This window comes from Scleropages formosus, chromosome 15 (assembly GCF_900964775.1).
Source record: "Scleropages formosus chromosome 15, fSclFor1.1, whole genome shotgun sequence".
NCBI lineage: Eukaryota > Metazoa > Chordata > Actinopteri > Osteoglossiformes > Osteoglossidae > Scleropages > Scleropages formosus.
Genome location: NC_041820.1, coordinates 27,873,923 through 27,891,109, shown reverse-complemented (window position 1 = coordinate 27,891,109; position 17,187 = coordinate 27,873,923). Strand labels below are relative to the sequence as shown.

At 43.6% G+C, this 17,187-nt stretch overlaps 1 protein-coding gene across 1 annotated transcript in view; it reads left to right on the top strand.

Annotated features, from left to right (window-relative positions):
- The window catches only part of LOC108928291 (formin-1), a 106,186-nt gene that overhangs the window by 14,433 nt on the left and 74,566 nt on the right, over window positions 1–17,187 (top strand). Inside the window, exon 3 of the mRNA XM_018742174.2 lies at window positions 13,585–13,763. Within this exon, the coding sequence (XP_018597690.2) occupies window positions 13,585–13,763 (179 nt within the window). The remainder of the gene's footprint in view (window positions 1–13,584; window positions 13,764–17,187) is intronic.

Here is a 17,187-nt window from a genome sequence, read left to right as displayed (position 1 = left end):
AACTCTGGATCATGACCGAAAGAATGAGATCGCGGATACAAGTGGCAGAAATGAGTTTCCTCCGCAGAGTGGATGGGAGCACCCTTAGGGATAGGGTGAGGAGCTCAGTCATCCGGGAAGAGCTCGGAGTAGAGCCGCTGCTCCTCCGCATCGAGAGGAGCCAGTTGAGGTGGCTCGGGCATCTGTTCCGGATGCCTCCTGGACGCCTCCCTGATGAGGTGTTCCGGGCTTGTCCCCCTGGGAGGAGGCCTCGGGGCAGACCCAGGACACGTTGGAGAGACTACATCTCCCAGCTGGCCTGGGAACGCCTTGGGGTTCCCCCAGAGGAGCTGGAGGAAGTGTGCGGGGAGAGGGAGGTCTGGGGGGCTCTGCTCGGACTACTGCCCCCGCGACCCAGTCCCGGATAAGCGGAGGAAGAAGATGAGATGAGAAGATGAGGTTAAAAGAGAAAATGTGCTGGCATTCGTTTTTAGTGAAAGAAGTAATATAATGGAGCATCGATCATATTTTTAAATAAATTGTCATAGACATACAAATTATTTTATTAGTCTTTTCCATATACACGTCTTGTAACAGAAATGGCAATTTCTGGTTTGTTTGGAGAATTAGAGTTAAAAACAGCCAATAGGGTACAAAAGCCTCTAACCTCAGAATTCTGTGACTGCCATTAGTATAGCTTTTTTGTGGAGATGTCATGCTCTGTAAGACCAGTTGCCACTCTGTGGTGCAGTTCTGTTCCCTGACAGATTACTCCTGATTACACTGGGTCCTCAATTTACAAACCTAACAGGGACCAGAAGTATTTTCATAAGTAAATTTATTTGGAAATCCAACCTTTACTTCACGTAAATAAAAGCTTCATAATACATTTTCTTTATTTATTCACTGGTTAGGTTCCATAAAAATGACAGGCGATTGTATAATGAATAGAAAATTTGATGTAAGACTTTTTGATTAGTCTCCCCACTTGTCCTATACTTGGTTGTTGTTTTCCAGAGTCCATCCTGAAAACATGGTGCACGAGGAAAGGGAAGAAATATAAATACAGATGCGCAAGCCACAAAGTACAATCATTTGGTCCATTCCCACCCTTTCTGCATGTGCACATTACAGGAGTTGTTGCATATAGTTGTCACTCCCCTTACCATCCCCCAATTACATGCAACTGGCAGGAATCACACACACACACATATTTTCAGAACTGCTTGTCCCATACGGGGTCGTGGGGAACTGGAGCCTACCCAGTAATGGAGGGCGTAAGGGACACACCCAGGACAGGATGCCAGTCCACTGCAAGGCACCCCAAGTGGGACTTGAACCCCAGACCCCCTGGGGAACAGGACAAGGTCCAACCCACTGCACCACCGCACCCCCTTGGCCGGAATCAACAGGATGATTTAAAAGCAGCCCAACCACCACTTTCAGGTTCTGGAATCTCCCAGAGACAACCATCCGCTCTACTCTTGTCTACGTCCCATGACTCTTTTTTCTGTTTCTCTTGCCTCCTTTTCCCTGCCCTGTTTCCTTTCCCCATGACTTGACTACTCCAGTTCTGATCATTGCTCCCCACCTCAGCTATGACTTCTGATTTCCCTTCTGAATGACGTTTACGTCTTTGTTCCCAAAACTTCACCCATCCCTGACCACGAGTCTTGTCTTGTCCCACAATCATAAATAAAACTCCATCGCAATTGGGTCCAACCTCTTGCCTCCCGTCTCGTGGTTGTGACAATGGCATTGATGACATCTCAGATATGCCTGTAATAAGCAAATAATATGCCGTAAGACTTTTAACATCATTAATTTCAAGCTACATTAAAGAATAAAATCAAATTCAAAATGTTCAATTATAAAAATATGTTTTCTCCAAAAAGTACTATTTAATGCTTACTGTTAACAGATTTGGGGGGCGCGGTGGCGCAGCAGGTTGGACCAGGTCCTCCTCTCTGGTGGGTCTGGGGTTTGAGTCCCACTTGGGGTGCCTTGTGGCGGACTGGCATCCTGTCCTGGGTGTGTCCCCCTCCGGCCCTATACCCTGAGTTGCTGGGTAGGCTCCGGTTCCCCGTGACCCCGTACAGGACAAGCGGTTCAGAAAGTGTGTGTGTGTGTTAACAGGTTTATCTGATAAAAATGTGTTGCATTCATCTTATTACCGATCATCAGTACTCCTGTTCCACCTTCCTGCTCTGTTTCATTGTGTTTTACTGCAGCTTCCACTAATGGCTGTTTGTGGAAATGCATGTTCCAGTTGCATTTTTAGAAAAATGAAAAAAGGGGTGTGGTGGTGCAGTGACACGGTGGGTTCTGCCGGTGCCTGCTGCGTGGCAGGTCTGGGGTTTGAGTCCTGCTTGGGGTGCGTTGTGACAGGCTGGTGTCCTGTTGGGGGTGTGTTCCCTCCCTCTTTGGCCTTGTGTGCTGTGTTGTCATGGGGCCTCCAGACTGCTGTGACCTTGCTCAGGACAAGTGGTTGTTAACAATGGATGGTAAAATGAAGAAAATACAATTAAACAAAAGAAGAAATGTTTCTGTCTTGACAATTCTTACATTTATAACAGAAGGCTCACTGTACTCTTCTGTACTGCAGACATCTACAATAAGCAGTTGGCACAGGGCTTTGAACAGAGCAGCTAGTTTGTAACCCTTCAGTATGATGACCATGCCTTTTCCCTGTCTGCCTACTCCCTATAGCCAGGCTGCCCCTTCTTTTGTTCTCAGGCAATCCTGTCTGCCTTCCTGTGTGGACTAGCTTTCACCTCAGCTTTCACCCTAGATGTGAATGTGGCTTAAATGGCTCGTCACGGAAAGGTCTCAACCTCATGTGCGGGAACCACATGTGCCTTGATGTCATTTCCAGACAGAGAGGGGGCAGTCAGGTGTGAACCGGACTGTGCTTGTAGTAAAATATGGCCATTCATACAACAGGGGCCTGTTGACACAGCGGTGGACTGAGTTACTCCCTGTTCTGGTGAACTTTCTGTAACCTTTGAGTGGCTAGCGTGTGTATGTGTGAGTGGAGTGTGTGTGTGTGTGTGTATGTTGTTCTTTCCGTTCCAGTTATACACTGATATCAAAACATCGTGAATGAACTGCATTAATACTTAATACTCATATGAAAATAAAATGTTAATGTCTGTTACCCTTAACAGGTAGAAGTTTCATTTTCATTTGCAGTTCTAAAGTCAAGGTTCCTCAATTTACCCTTTCTTGGTAATGCATAAACCTGCAAAAATATTTTCACTTATTTATGTAATTTGTTAAAAGTCAACTTTAATTTTAAACTGCAAAATTGTTATATATTTATATCAATTTTCCTATGGGACATTAAGTCCTTTGAGGAGTGTAATGTATAGATTTTGTGCAGACACATGAATCAAAATCCAATTAGTGTACTAGAAGAAAGTGAATTGGATGTATAAATTACATTTTAAAATGGAATACAGATGTGAAGCTTAAAAGCAGTTTTCCCTCCATGTGCTTCTGTGGGACTACTACATACATGAATGATTAAATCTTGTTTAATACAGCTGCTGACACAGTGCATCTGACTGCAACTTAAAGCTGTTTAGGAAGGCAAAGTGCTACTGACTTGCTAGGCATTCGTGTCTTGAGGGAGAGCCCATACTGTATGCAATACCTCTTCCTGTCCTAAAGGTGACAGTGTTGTCCAATTAAATCCCTGTCAGATATCCAATGTCCCATTCCTTTTTTCAGTTTTAGTTACCACTTATGAAATTAATGCTGTAATGACTTTCATAATAGTTAGATTGTAATTATTTTATGAATGGGTTTCTTTATTTTTATATGTTAATGCATTTCTGTTGTGTTTATAACCTGTTAATGCACTAATTCTCACCAGGGCTATGTAAAAAGCTTTAAGCACCTCTGTAGAAAATAAGGTGTTGCCTCCTTTACTTGGAACATTGAATTAGACAAAGATTTTATTATATTAAAATCTGATAATGTAATATTCACCACTGGGACTCTTCATAGGTATTACTTCCATAAGTGCAAATGTCTATCTCCACATGTAAATTTGGATTTACAAAACATATATAGCAGTAGAGCTAATCCAGCATGTCCACACCACTTCATCTTATGGTAGGTAATGGAATTCAGGGACAATAAGACATAGAATGGACCGCCAAGACGTTGGTCCAAAGTCAAGGTCTGATAAACAGCATTGGTATGAGTATTGTTATAATGACAGATTCTGTCAAGTGGTCTGGCAGGACTCCCGTTCTTTTCCTCTGCCTCTGTCAACTAGCGTCCCGCAGGGCTCGGTACTAGGTCCTCTTCTCTTTTCGATCTACACCTTCTCCCTTGGCCCTGTCATTGCCTCCCATGGATTCAAATACCACTGCTATGCTGATGATACCCAGCTCTTCCTCTCCTTTCCAACCGGAGCATCAGACATTTCCGCACGCATCGCTGCCTGCCTGTCGGAAATCTCTGCACGGATGTCTGATCACCACCTACAACTCAACTTCTCCAAAACATGGTTCCTACACCTCCCAGCTGGCCTGTCTTCCTGGACAACTCACTCATTTTGCTTACCTCCTCAGCTAATAGCCTGGGAATGATGATTGACTGAAGTCTATCTTTCTCTCAGCACATCGAAGCCACAACCCGGACCAGTAGATACATTCTGCATAACATCCGCAGGATCCGTCCCTACCTCAGAACAAACTCTGCCTAACTACTTGTCCAGAGCATGGTGACATTCCAGCTGGACTACTGCAACTGTCATCTGTCTGGCCTTCCCACTACTGCCATCAAACCTCTACAGCTGATACAGAATGCTGTTGCCCAAGTTGTGTTTGACTTGCCGAAGTGTTCCCATGTATCTCCTATCCTTGTCTCTCTCTCATCTGTTGAATTTCTGTCTACATTTAAAAAGGGTCTTACAACTCACCTCTTCCAGGTTCACTTCACTCAAGATCTAAGTTCATGTAACGTGTAAATGTTCATGCTCTATAACTTTGAGATCATAACTTGAACAATGGATAAGCCTTCACGAGGCTAATTGTGTAATGTAATATACATGTTTTAAAAAAAATATTAGGAATTTTATTAGGGATTGTCAATATTAAGATAAACTTGTATGCAGTTACTTGTGTGATGTACATTGGTTCATATGGTGGAAAGTAACAAACTAACTGTACTTTAGAGTCATGTGTCTGCATCTAAGTCTCTCTGCTGATGTAATACAGACCTATTTTTTACAAGATGTGTGTCATTTTGGAGAAAAGCATCTGCTAAATGAAGAAATGTAAATGTAATAGAGACTACAGAAGGAGGAACAGTGTTTGAGGAAGACAGGCCATGTTTTGGACCTCATTCCTGCAGTCCAGTGTAGTGTATTCTACTAATGGAAGCTATTACATTGATTAGCCTTTCAAGGTCATTCCCTTGTGTATGCCAGAACAAGTTATAATTTATAACTTTATCTCCATATTAATACCATCCTGCATTAATTATTTATTTGATTTGCGCCTTCATGAAAAGTGAATTATGTGCTTTCACACCATTTTTAGCTGGGTAAAGTGAGGTGAAGTGATATACAGGCAGTCCCCAGATTACGAACGAGTTCCGTTCCTAAATCTGTCTTTAAGTCGGATTTCTACGTAAGTCAGAACAGTTAAGTACAGTTCATGTCTAACGTCAGTTGTGAAATGTTTGTCTTAGTATATCGTATATCGTGTACCTTTCTATGAATAAAAAAACATTAAAGAAACACTAAAGAAGAAATTAAACCATCTTTAATCTAACAATATAGTAATAATAATAATACAAGGTAATGATGTAGTGATAATAATAAATGTAACTGCATGCAGTATTTAAAATAGGAGACATAGAAAGAGATAATAAATGTTACTACAGTATTTATAATAGAGAGAGAACAAGAGTAGGAGAGAGAGAATGTGTGTATGTGTATGAAAAACATTAAAGGAACTTTAATGTTCGCTTTTCCAATGTTCATTGGTGTTTCAAGAGGGGCATGGTGGTGCAGCGGGTTAGGCACCGGCCTACCGTGACCCCCGCTTGGGACAAGCGGCTTCTGCCAGTGTGTGCATTGGCGTTTCACTTTTTTCCAATAGCTTTATTATTTCCACTTTAGTTTCAATCGGGATCATTTTCCTTTTCTTTGATCCATCACTTGCATCAAATTTATGCTTTATGCCATAGTTAAGAGGGTAAAACCAAAAAAAATAAATAAAACCAAATACAGTAACACATACAAAACACGGTTAACAGCAACGTGGTCTGTGTCATACTGAGCGGGCAGGAGGCTGGGGTCAATGTGGACCCAGTCGTGGGATATTTATTGTCAGTATACAAGGAAGCAGGTGAGATTCATGGTTGGGAACAAGTGTGGGTCAGTCAATGCACAAATGTAGGTCCTGGAGAGAATCCGATTTCGTAGCCAAGGAGGAGATGTCAGGAGCGCGAACTAGGGATTGAGGAGAACAAGGGACTTGAAAGGACAGGCAGGGTACCGTGGGATCACTTGAGAGCACCGTAGAGCCGGGTTTCTCAAATGAGATTCCACAACCAGGGTGTGCAGGTGCAGCTTCTTTATCCCTTGCTGCTCCGATTTCAGGCAGGTGTGGACGTTCGGGGTTGACAGTCCAACTGAAAATAAAGAAGTCTTTGTCCTACCTTGGGCTCACGTGCCCATGAGCTGACAAACCGCTGTAGACACATAATGTTTTAATGCACGTCGTAAAATAGTGCCCATTTGTTGTTACGAATCATTGTATGTACAGAAACTCAATTTTTAATATAATAGCCTTTACAGGGGGTTGGTTCGTGCCTACGGATTGTGCATAAGTCAGATGATCGTAACCCAGGGACTCTCTGTATCTTGTCAAAGCGCTCAGTATCATCACCTCTGATTTCTGTCTTCTGGAAGCGGAGCATTTTCTCCACTCAAACTGCATCCTTCAGACAGCATGAAAAGAAGGTCAGGTTACAGGAGGAATTGCTGTGGTTGCCATTGTGATCTTCAGTGTAAAAGCTGAGCTGTGGCTACCTGCCAGGTTTAGTCACAGTCCAGACAGCTCAGTCAGAGTTCTGATTTTAAAAAAATACTTTATTTTTCATGATCAGCAATCCAGTACACAGGCTGCTCATGTTATAAACTTTCTAGTTATGAATTTTCAAATTGAATTGTAGCACTACATTTGTAGCTGAATCTATGAGAGGCAATGACTTAGTCGAGGGAAGAGGTGGAGATTGAAGATTTTCTGCACGTTTTCCAGATTTTTTTTCATATTTTCACTTAACATTTTCTATAATTTATGTGCATTACAGAGCAAAAGCAACCTACATTTCAGCCATTATCTGGCAGTAAAATGCACCAAAACAGAGTAGGGATGTGAATTAAAGAAATACTTAGATTTCATGTGTTAATGGAGGGGGATATCATTTGATCAATCAATATCAATATTTTTATCCACAACAACTGGAAGTACACCAACTAACCAAATACTAAGACACAGCTGGTAACTCATTCCACCTGTGTCGCCCACTTTCCCGCATAAACACCCACAGATGTTTAGCTGCTTATTCATCATGCTCAAAATGCATCCAGGAGAGGAACTGAGAAGCCAGCCACTTCCAAAAACACACTAGGCTAGATCCATAAACTGAAACTGCCTTTTGTCAGTATTCAAAACAAAACAGACTGATCTGTTGCAGTACAGAGAATGTGAATAACCAAAACATGGTCACAGAGTAGACTAGTGACTGCTTCAGTAATGTCTGATTACATTATTAAATTGCTACATAACACCATAGTGCTTTGTTATTATTACAGTATTACTTTGTCATTTAGCTTTTTCGCAGACGGAAAATTTTCTCCATTTATACAACTGATTACTTCACTTGAAGGGGGGCGCGGTGGTGCAGTGAGTTGGAGCTGGTTCTGCTCTCTGGTGGGTCTGGGGTTCGAGTCCTGCTTGGGGTGCCTTGCAGCGGACTGGTGTCCTGCCCTGGGTCTGTCCCCTCCCCCTCTAGCCTTACGGCTCCAGTCCCGTGTGTGTGTGTGAGTGAGACTTCACTTTTGATATTAAGTCTCATGTTAAAGGACCCTCCTTCTGTGCTACTCGCATGTTACCTGCTACCATACAGACACCAACTGCAGCATGAGGAGTGTGACTGTAGCATGTGATTGACTCTACCCCTGGATAAGCAGGAGACCCTGACATGAGCTGATGGATAGAATTATCTGTGTGAAGCTAAGCAGTGAAGCAGAGAGCAATTTCTCCTCTAAGGGAATGATGATAATCCATTTGTAGCAGTCTCCCTAGATCAGCATATTTGGTCACCCTAAGAATTTATATGCAGTCATTGAATTTCTTTCTAATGTCTTGAATCTGTCATGGTTCCTGTTTGGGAAATCCAGAAAACAGTCCCTTCTGGAATGGTTTTTGAGAAAATGAGCATCATTAAAATAAACTTTGCATTACCCTTTCATCCTTAGATAAGGATGTGGCACATAGCTATCAGTTATGAAATACAGAGTGTGTAAAAAGTGATTTAAAGTGTGTTGCCTTTCTACAAGCACTGCTCCAGGTGCATTTTGGTCCCCTAGGTGACATAGCAACGGCTGTGCCCCGGTCTTTTGAAAAAGCCCTCAGCAGTACACCCCAATCTTCCCAAGCACCTTAGGCTGCAGGCTGCTCTGTTTTCTTTCATGTGCTTGGACATGAAGTGAAAAACCACACAGTCGTTTTGTAGCCAGAGTCTAATTGTGGCAATTCAGTTTCAGTGCAGAGTAAACAAGTGTTACGACCATGCCCGCACCTCACTAAGAAGCAACTGACAATAATCAGAGCAACTAGGTATAAAGAGCACCACTCCCCAGTTGTGGAATCTCTGAGACAACTGTTCCCTCTGTGGCTCATCCTGTTTCCATAGTCCTTGTCCTGTTTCCCTGCCTTGCTGCTCCAGCCCTGAATCCTGGCTACCAAGTCTCGACTCCCTCCTCTTCGACCACCATTTTGGACTACGACCACAATCTGGGATATCCCTCAGAACGACATATGGCCCTTGGTTCTTTGACCCACGCCTCTCTCCGAACACGTCTTTCGCCTTCCGCTTCGGATGAACGAACCAGAGATCTTGCACTTACATTGACATTTACATTTATTCATTTAGCAGATGCTTTTCTCCAAAGCAATGTACATCTCAGTGAAAATACAATTTGTGCATTACATTAAGAGAAAGAGACATAGCTGCAGATGTGTGATTCTTAAGTAAACCTATTTTGTTACTTTCCACTTAATTCATCACTCGAGTAGGTGCATAAAACGCAGGATAAATTAATCCTGATAACCTTCCTACATTTTTTTTTTAAATAAGGTACACAAACATTCATATACAATGCAGGAGTAGAGGCCGTGTAAAGGCTTATCTGGGGATGATCATAAAGATATGGTGCATGAACATTTACACCATACTTGAGCTGGCGATATCTTGGGTGAAATGGGTCCTGAAAAGGTGAGTTTTCAAACCCTTCTTGAATGTGGACAGAGTTTCTGCAGTTCTGAGTGAAAGGGGAGGGTCATTCCACCATAATGGAGCCCGAATCGAGGTCCTCTCTCCTTTACTTTCCGTGTGCAGGACCACCAAGCGAGTAGAAGTAGATGAGCAAGGGGGTCTGGCTGGGATGTAGCGATTGATCAAGTCTTCTAAATAGCTGGGAGCAGTTCTATTGATGCACTTGTAGACAATAGCTAAGGTCTTGAATTTGATCCGGGCAGCTATAGGAAGCCAATGCAGAGAAATGAGTAGAGGAGATACATGGGAATGCTTTGGCAAATCAAACAACTCGTGCAGCAACATTCTGTATCAGCTGCAGAGGTTTGATGGCAGTAGTGGGAAAGCCACACAAGAGAGAGTTGCAGTAGTCCGGACAGGACGTCACCATGGCCTGGACAAGTAGTTGGGCAGAGTCAATTGTGAGGTAGGGACGGATTCTACGAATATTATGCAAGATGAATCTGTAGGACCGGGTTCTAGCTTCGATGTGCTGACAGAAAGACAGAATTGAGTCAATCATCACTGCCAGGCTCTTAGCTGAGGAGGTAGGCAAAATGAGTGAGTTGTCCAGTTTGACTGAGGGATTGTGACAGGAGGACAGGCCAGCTGGGAGGTGAAGAATCTCTGTTTTGGAGAGGTTGAGTTGGAGGTGGTGGTCAGACATCCATGCAGAGATGTCCGACAGGCAGGCAGCGATGTGTGTGGAAATATCTGATGCTCCAGGTATAAAGGAGAGCAAGAGCTGGTTATCATCAGCATAGGAGTGGTATTTGAATCCATGGGAGGCATTGACAGGGCCAAGGGAGAAGGTGTAGATCGAAAAGAGAAAAGGACCTCGTACCGAGCCCTGCAGGACACCGGTTGAGAGAGGCAGAGAAAAAAAACGAGAGCTCCGCCAGACCACTTGATAGGATCTGTGAGATAGGTAGGACTCAAACCATCTTAGTGCCACTCCTTTGATCCCAAGCTGACTAAGAGAGGAGAGTAGAATCCGGTGATTGACAGTATCCATTACCCTGGCTGAAGTTACTGAGGTAGTCAAAAAACTCCTCGGTGGCAAGGCTCCGGGGGTGGATGAGATCCGCCCCGAGTTTCTCAAGTCTCTGGATGTTGTGGGGCTGTCTTGGCTGACACGCCTCTGCAGCATCGCGTGGAGTTCGGGAACGGTGCCTCTGGACTGGCAGACCGGGGTGGTGGTCCCTCTTTTTAAGAAGGGGGACCGGCGATTGTGTTCCAACTACCGGGGGATCACACTCCTTAGCCTCCCTGGGAAAGTCTATGCCAGGGTACTGGAAAGGAGAATCCGACCGATAGTCGAACCTCGGATTCAGGAGGAGCAATGCGGTTTTCGCCCTGGCCGTGGAACACTGGACCAGCTCTATACCCTCACTAGGGTGTTGGAGGGTTCATGGGAGTTTGCCCAACCAGTCCATATGTGTTTTGTGGACCTGGAGAAGGCATTCGACCGTGTCCCTCGTGGCATCCTGTGGGGGGTACTTCGGGATTATGGGGTTCGGGGCTCGTTACTACGGGCTGTTCGTTCCCTGTATGACCGGAGTAGGAGCTTGGTTCGCATTGCCGGCAGTAAGTCAGACCTGTTCCCGGTGCATGTTGGACTCCGCCAGGGCTGCCCTTTGTCACCGATTCTGTTCATTATCTTCATGGACAGAATTTCTAGGTGCAGTCAGGGAACGGAGGGTGTCTGTTTTGGTGGCCGCGAGATCTCGTCTCTGCTTTTTGCGGACGATGTGGTCCTGTTGGCTTCATCAAGTCAAGACTTGCAGCGTGCACTGGGGAGGTTTGCAGCCGAGTGCGACGCGGCGGGGATGAGAATCAGCACCTCCAAATCCGAGGCCATGGTTCTCAGTCGGAAAAAGGTGGATTGCCCCCTCCGGGTTAGGGGGGAGTTGCTCCCTCAAGTGGAGGAGTTTAAGTATCTCGGGGTCTTGTTCACGAGTGAGGGAAAAATGGAGCGGCAGGTTGACAGACGGATCGGTGCGGCGTCCGCAGTAATGCGGTCATTGTACCGCTCTGTTGTGGTGAAGAGGGAGCTGAGTCGTAAGGCGAAGCTCTCAATTTACCGGTCGATCTACGTTCCTACCCTCACCTATGGTCATGAACTCTGTATCATGACCGAAAGAATGAGATCGCGGATACAAGCGGCAGAAATGAGTTTCCTCCGCAGAGTGGCTGGGCGCACCCTTAGGGATAGGGTGAGGAGCTCAGTCACCCGGGAGGAGCTCGGAGTAGAGCCGCTGCTCCTCCGCATCGAGAGGAGCCAGTTGAGGTGGCTCGGGCATCTGTTCCGGATGCCTCCTGGACGCCTCCCTGATGAGGTGTTCCGGGCTTGTCCCACTGGGAGGAGGCCTCGGGGCAGACCCAGGACACGTTGGAGAGACTATGTCTCCCGGCTGGCCTGGGAACGCCTTAGGGTTCCCCCAGAGGAACTGGAGGAGGTGTGCGGGGAGAGGGAAGTCTGGAGGACTCTGCTCGGACTGCTGCCCCCGCGACCCGGCCCCGGATAAAGCGGAGGAAGATGGATGGATGGATGGATGGATTGACAGTATCCAATGCTGCAGACAGATCGAGGAGGATGAGGACCGAGGAGAGGGAGGCAGCTCTACCAGATTGGAGAGCATCAGAGTCATACCTCCTGTCTCCTGGCCTAGGAGTTTCTGAAAACAAGGGTGGCTGAGCACACTGGCATCTGAATCCATTTTCCTGACCGCAGACCAGCATTCTTCAGTGCAACCTCCACCCTAACAGAATCAGTATCTGCACTGGCTCTATGTTTATCATTTACTTATTTTTTTTTTAATACTCTCATAAGTTCATACTCTATGAAGACATGGCCTGTCATCCTATCGTTATGCTCTGCTAGCAGAGTCATCTATGTGTTTGAGTAGCTTTCAGCAAAGATGAAATAAGACATTGATGACAAAGTACATTTGCACATATAAGGAATGTGAAATGTTGGATGTTGATTCGGATACTCTGATAACACAGAACATCATCAAGGTGGTATAATTAGTGTATTGTGATAGGTTTGGAAGAAAACGTATGTTTGAACAGTACAGTTTCTTACAGATAGTAATAGCAAGGTTACACATAATTTGATGTAGTTAGGGACACATTGATAAATATATTACTTAGCCAATGCATTGTGTTACCATTGCAAATTTCCAGTTTCATTTAGTTAGTTTAGCGCTGGATGCCAACAGTGGAATCTCCCTGTCCATTCAAGTAGGGGTATATATTATGCTGTTCACTTCAGAGGTCAATAATGGACACTACTTGAAGGAAAAAAAATCTATTTTTGTTCCTTGTTGAGTCCTAATTGCTCTCTGTCACTCCTTAGAATGGAGGGCTTGGAAGATATTGATGCTCTAATCAGTTTCTGTGTTTGTGTATTGTCTCCATTTAAAGAACCTCCTTTAAGTATTCATAGTATTACATTTCATTCCTTTTTTTGCTATAGCTGCACTCATTGCCATTATCCTCATGAGAGTCACTGTGTAAGGTTAGGTTGTTGCCTTTTGCAGTGTTCTGCCATTTCTGGCAGCAGGATTACATAATTTTTGTCTATGGAATTCTCATGAGGGTCTAATATAAATTAGAGTACTTGTTGGCGTTTCTGTAGCGGTGTGGGTTTTTTACTGGATGGGGTCGCTAGCCCCATGCCCAACCCTCCTCCTTTATTTGGGCTTGGGACCGGCAGGGGACCCCAAAGGAATCCCTCGGTGGAGTATATAAATTAGAGCTGGGACCAAAACATGTTCTGTGTATGTCTTTACAAAGTCTACGCAAAGAATAGTTAAATCTGATTCTGTGATAATCTATTGAATTTGATTTAAAACAGCGTTATGAGATATTTGCAATCCCTCCTCTTTCCTTAGATAATTTGTTCACTGGATAATGACAATGAAGCTCTAAGGTAATTAAAGATTACAGTCATACTATGGACACTGTAGACATGTTATGAAAATGAACATTTAAAGTGTGTTTAAGTGCTGAATTCAGTGCTGTGTGTTTCTGCAGAGAACAGTTCCCTGAGGCAGGATGATATATGGCCACTGGAAGGAGATGAGTCCATATCCCAGAGTATCGAGGTCCTTCCCCGTGTCCCCAGACCAGACCACCTGGACTTCCTCAGAATTACACCGCCGGAGGATGACATCATCAGTGACACCCCTTACTATCCTAACCTAGAGTTCACTGTGAGTGCAGTTATGAACCTGAACATTACTTGTGGGCTATAAAACATTATTTAACTAGAAACTAGAAATGTAATCGGGTCTGATCCATGTTCTGCATGATTGTTGAACACTGTCTTCTTCTGTTGCTCCAACACCCTCAGTTCTGTGACTTGACAATGGTATTATGTAAAGTGCTGTAGACTGTGACCTCAAATACCTAGGCTGATGAACCCTTCTTGATTAAGTCAAAAACCCACAGCACCAGTGATTATTATTCCTTATGCAGACTCACGGTGTCACTTTCAGACTCTCTCTGGGCTGCTTGTTCATAGCCATGTTATAAATTATCTGTTGTACAACTACCTTACACTTCACATGAGCTGTTCTTTAATTCCTTCCAGCACTTTCTTAAATCCTCTTCAACTTAACAAACCACTTTTACCTGGAAAACTTTTATCTGCGTAAGGAAGAGCTCATGAATGCGTCAGGTGTCGAGCACAAGCAGTGTCTTCTTCTTGCATTCCGCTGGTGTTTAGCTGTGTTTATGTCTTAGAAAGTCACATATCTGGCATTATCTGTCAACATGTGATCGCGCATTTCACTTTTAAGTTTATAATAGTTGTGCCAGAGAGCATGTAGCAGGAGGAATAGACACAATGAGGGCTTAATATGTAGTTTGCTGTCATTTTGACAGGTCTAGGTTTGTGGGTACACCTACACGTACACACACACACTCTACACTCAATAACATTTGCATGTTTTTGTAACAGTAATACAGCGATTCTCTTATCTGCATGGGGCGCACAGGTTAATAGAATTAACCAAAGCAGTTTGAGAGGTCAAAGCATTATTTTCTTAATCTGTACAGTATAACTGTTTCTGCCATCGCGTTTGATGCTTTGCTTATAGTTCCACTTGATATAAATTATACAGACCGGCAATTCCAAAAAAGTTGGAACAATATGGAAAATGCTAATGAAAATAAAGAGAAGTGATTTTAAAATTTACTTTGGTTTGTATTCAAACAAAAACAATGTAAAGATGAGGTATTTCATGTTTTGCCATGTGAACTACATTGTTTTTTTTCCAAAAAAAAATGAAGAACTGATGACTATTGGTAATAGTTTTGTAAGTAGTACAAAATTCTTCTAACGCCTCATATACAGTACATTCAGAAAGTATTCAGACCCCTTCAGTTCAATTTAATTTCATAGAGCCGTCTTCTCACACAGTGACACAGCGCTGAACAAAGGCATAAGACAAATAGACAGATTGTTGGCTATGTATTAAATGACTACGGTATCCATGCAGTTATTAAAGCTTTAAGTATGCCTACTGGTCACAGAGGAAAGGAACAAAACACACTAGAGAGAAAAAAACCTCTGGGAGTCCAAGTGCCAGTGGCTGCCCACCCCTCTTCGGCATTTTAAATTATAAAAGGCTTAAGACAATTTACAACTAATAACATTTTCACTGAGTGTTAACTTGATGTCCTATTTCACATAGGCACATCATCTCGTCCATCATGGCAGGCAGTCATCAGCTTCACTTAGCATGGGGTGCTGATAGGGAAGTGGGGTCGCGGTAAGCCAGAGCCTAACCCAGCAACACAGGGTGTAAGGCCGGAGGGGGAGGGGACACACCCAGGACGGGATGCCAGTTCATCACAAGGCACCCCAAGCAGGTCTTGAACTCCAGACCCACCAGAGAGCAGGCCCCGGCCAAGTCCGTTGCACCAACGTGCCCCCCTCATAGGCAAGCACTGTTCAACAAAATAGAAATGGTTAGTAACTGATGGCTTAATGACAATATAGAGTTTTATACAGAAGGAAAACAGTTACACATGTTATTGATACTCCAGAGTGAACATGTAAATCTTATGCCTGGATTTAAAGGCTGAGACAGTCAGGGCATTCCTGACAATAACAGACAGTCTATTCCAAAGTTTAGGTGCTCTATAGTTAAAGGCATGCCCTCCTACTGAAATAATAATGACCGCAGGTACTTTAAGGTAACCCACATTCACTGAATGAAGACACCGTATTGGAATATAAAAATCAATGATCTCACAAAGGTAAACCAGGCAATATAGGTCATAAGTAAGATTTTATAATCAACTCTAAACGCAATCGGAAGACAATGCAGCAATTTAAGTACTGGTGTGATGTGGGCATACTTCCTAGTTCTTGTAACAAATCTTGCAGAAGCATTCTGTACAAACTGTAGCCTGGATACAGTCCGGTACAGACAGCCCGGTAATAATTACAATTGTCCGACTTGAAGCAAAAGCATGAACCAATTTCTCACCATCCTGTCTACATAAGAATCGCCCTAATTTAGCTATATTTCTCAACTAAAGGAATCACGACCTAGTCAATGTAGCAACATGAGACACGAACTAAGGTTTCTGTCCAAAAAAAAACCCAAATCCTTAACACATTCTGGATGCTTGAAACTTATACCATTGGTGGTAAAGATTGACATGATTGTGTCAAGAGTTTCAGCACCACCACCCACCACAAGTACCTCTATTTTACTGACATTCAAAGATAAAAAGAAAATATTATTTATCCATACTTTTATATTGGTAGAACAGTTTGCTAAAAGACACAACATATGGTGGGTCATCAGGCTTGAAAGAAAAATATACCTGAGTGTCATCAGCATATGAATGGAAACTTACATTATGCTTTCAAATATCATCACCCAATGGTAACAGATAGAGTGAGAATAATAATGAACCTAACATAGAGCACTGAGGTACAAGATATTGAACCACAGATGAGAATAAAGAGATGCAGTCATCAGATTTCAGTACAGACTGTTTATGGTTAGTTCAATACGAACGGAACTACTTCAGAACAGTGCCCCTTAGTCCAATCAGAGTTTCAAGTTTACTGAGTACGGTACTATGGTCAACAGTATCAAACACAGCACCGAAGTCCAGCAACAAAACAGCTGAGATATGACTATCATTAGAAGAGATGAGAATATCATTACACGGGCAAGGGGCATTTCAATGCTGTGACCAGAGCGGAAAGCAGACTGCAATTTTTCAAATATATTATGATGATTGTTGTGCTTCTGCGGACACTGTTAGCTCCTGAAAAGCTCGCAGCTAAAAGCTATGCTACCATTATTAAGACACTGAAGGAGCATTTATCGCCAGCTCCATTAATCATTGCAGAACATTTTAGTTTCTACGCAGCAATTCAGGAACCACAAGAGGGAGTAGCAGAATTTGAAGCCAAGGTACAATGTCTGGCAGAAAAATGTGAGTTTAAAACTTTTCTAGATGAAGCGCTAAGAGACAGGTTCGTTTGTGGGCTCCGATCTGAAGCTATCCAAAGGAAGTTTCTAACTGAAAAGGAACTGACATTAAGAAGGACTGTAGAGATTGCAGTGGCGATGGAAGTAGCTCAAAAAGACGCCCAGGCTTTAGCAC